The sequence below is a fragment of the Terrapene carolina genome, unplaced genomic scaffold (assembly GCF_002925995.2).
Source record: "Terrapene carolina triunguis isolate 2854851 unplaced genomic scaffold, T_m_triunguis-2.0 Scaffold25482, whole genome shotgun sequence".
In the NCBI taxonomy this organism is placed as follows: Eukaryota; Metazoa; Chordata; order Testudines; family Emydidae; genus Terrapene; species Terrapene triunguis.
In genome coordinates, this window is record NW_020689833.1 from 480 (window position 1) to 2,951 (window position 2,472).

Below are 2,472 nucleotides of genomic sequence, written 5' to 3' on the forward strand. Positions count from 1 at the left end.
ACCAACCCACAGCCCCTGCCCCCTGCATACAGTGCCCGTCCCGCAGGCTCCCGTAGTGGTTGGAGACGGCGATCAGGTCGTATTTGTGGGGCGCGGGGGCCACGTCTGCCCGGGGCTTGATAATGAAGTCAGAGAAGTCGAGGTCACTGCGAGGAGAGGAGAGGAGTTACGGGGGATTCTATCTGGCTCCATGCAGCCCAATGGGTGGTCCTCTTTTTTACACTTCCTGTCAACTGCTGTGCGTGGCCGTTCCCCAGCTGCCCCGCCCCAGAGATGGCTGCATCTCAGCGCCAGGCAAACAGTCCCCGTGCGGCATTATATCCAGCCGTTCGCCAGCTGCCCCGCCCCAGAGATGGCTGCATCTCAGCGCCAGGCAAACAGTCCCCGTGCGGTGTTATATCCAGCTGTTCGCCAGCTGCCCCGCCCCAGAGCCAGCCGCAGTTCCTCACCGGATGGGGAACTCCACAAGCGTGTCGAGCTTCTCGCGGGCGAGCCGGGTGTAGGAGAAGCGCTTGAGGTGGATGATGAGCACCTCAGGCAGCGCCCACAGGTCCAGCTTCTTGGTGGCCAGCTGGTGCCGCTTGCAGGTGGGGCAGTACCTGGGGAGGCAGGGGCAGGGTGAGCCCAGGCCCTGGCGCACACGAGCCCCCAGCACTGGTGCCCCCCCCCCCCGTCCCCGTGGGCTTGGCTCTCACCAGGGGTTCTCCTCCTCCAGCGTCTCCACCGTGGTGAACAGCTCGACGCACTCACGCAGCTTCACCGGCTGCCTCCGCTGCACGTGGCCCATGCACTCGTGTTTCACGTAGCCCTGCCGAGGGACGGGGCTGTCAGGGGGGGCCCAGAGCCCCACCCCACAGCGGGAAGTCCCGTGGGTTAACACTCTGCCCGAGCCCTTCCCCACCATCAGACCCTGCAGCTGGGAGGCACGCGGGTTAACGCCCTGGTTGAGCCATTCTTCCCACTCCCCATCAGTGAGGAGTCCCGCGGGTTAACGCCCTGGTTGCGCTATTCCCCCCCTCCCCTGTCACTCCCTGCAGCGGGGAGTCCCGCAGGTTCGCACCCTCACCTCTGCCTCCTCCTCATCGTAGTATCGCTTCTTCATATCCGAGTCCCAGTCAATGGCGATGTAGGGCTGGGCTGGGCAAGGGGAGACACCACGTTACCCACCCTGCGCACAGAGCCCCCGCCGGGGGACCCCCATCCCTGGCCCCCCGCGCCAGCCAGTCCCCACCCTGCCCCTCTGAGCCAGCCAGGCCCTGCCCTGGCCCAGGATCGGGGCCAGTGCCCCCCAGAGGGAACAGTCCCTGTCCCGCCCCACTCACTATGCAGCGCGAAGCCCTCGCCGGGCAGGGCTGGGCGCTCGCTGGTCCCGTTGGCGTTCACCGGGCGCACGGTGAAGAGCGGCCGCCGGCGCCGGCACTTGCGTTTGGGCCGGTTGGCAGTGGGGGGCGGGGTCGCCTGGGGCGGGGACGGGGTGGGGGGGCCCCCCGAGCCCCCACTGCTTCCCTCCTCGGCCTGGCTGGCAGGGCCTTCGCCCGGCGCCTCCTCCTCTTCATCACCTGGGGAGGGGCAGAGCCATGAGCTGGCACCGCCAGAGACCCCCTCTCCCCGCCCCAGACCAGCCCCCCACCCTGGGCACCCGGGGGACAGGGCCCCCACTGCCACCAGACACACGCCATGGCCACAAGCTGGTGTCCCCCAGCAACGCCCCCCAAGCCCATCCCGCCCCCCCACCGCCCCCCCCCCCCCCCCCCCCCCCGTCATGGGGCAGACCCCAGCTTTCGAGGGGAGGTGGCAGCCAGGCTGAGCCATTATTCACCTGGGAGGGGGAGGAGAGCAGACAGGCTGGATCAACCGCCCCGCCCCCCCCCATGGAATGATGGGCTGGCCCCACAGCTCCGGCCCCAACTGGGGAACCCCTGACGGCCTCTCCCGGCTCCCCTGGCCCACAATGCCGCGGGGCAGGCAGCCCCCCCAGCCAAGTCCCCAATACCATGGGACAGACAGTTCCCCCCCAACTCTCCCACCCTCCCCAGCCCCCAATGCCCCCCCCACCTTACCCTCGCTCAGCCCGTTGGCCTGGGGGCCGTACAGATCTTCCTCCTCGCTCTCCTCCTCGTCCTCCTCGGAGCCCGACTGCGGCCGCCGCACGTAGCGCCTGCAACCAGAGCCGGGGCCTGAGCCGGGGCAGGCCGGAGCCTGGGGCGGGGAAGAGAGGGGCCCCGTGGCATGTGGAGGGAACAGGGCACCCTGGCTGTGGGAGGGAGGGGTCCCCATTTCAGGGGGCAGCAGGGGTAGAAGGGCAGCACTCACAGCTGGTGCAGCAACAGGCCATAGAGGAGGTCTCAGGGGTGGGGGTCAGGGATCAGCAGGGTGTGGGGTCCCCGGGAGGCGGGGTGTGTCCCGGGGCAGGGATCAGCAGGGTGTGGGGTCCCGGTGAGGGGGAGGTGTCAGGGCTGGGGGTCAGGGATC

General features: G+C 69.3%; 1 protein-coding gene across 1 annotated transcript in view; it reads right to left on the minus strand.

Annotated features, from left to right (window-relative positions):
• LOC112123715 (ubiquitin carboxyl-terminal hydrolase 11-like) overlaps nt 1-2,158 on the minus strand; it is a gene marked incomplete at both ends in the record, with an annotated part of 2,607 nt that extends 449 nt beyond the window's left edge. Inside the window, 6 exons of the mRNA XM_026662287.1 lie at nt 3-146; nt 450-599; nt 696-808; nt 1,067-1,137; nt 1,323-1,559; nt 2,061-2,158. Of these exons, the coding sequence (XP_026518072.1) occupies nt 3-146; nt 450-599; nt 696-808; nt 1,067-1,137; nt 1,323-1,559; nt 2,061-2,158 (813 nt within the window). The remainder of the gene's footprint in view (nt 1-2; nt 147-449; nt 600-695; nt 809-1,066; nt 1,138-1,322; nt 1,560-2,060) is intronic.
• Between the last annotated feature and the right edge of the window lie 314 nt (nt 2,159-2,472).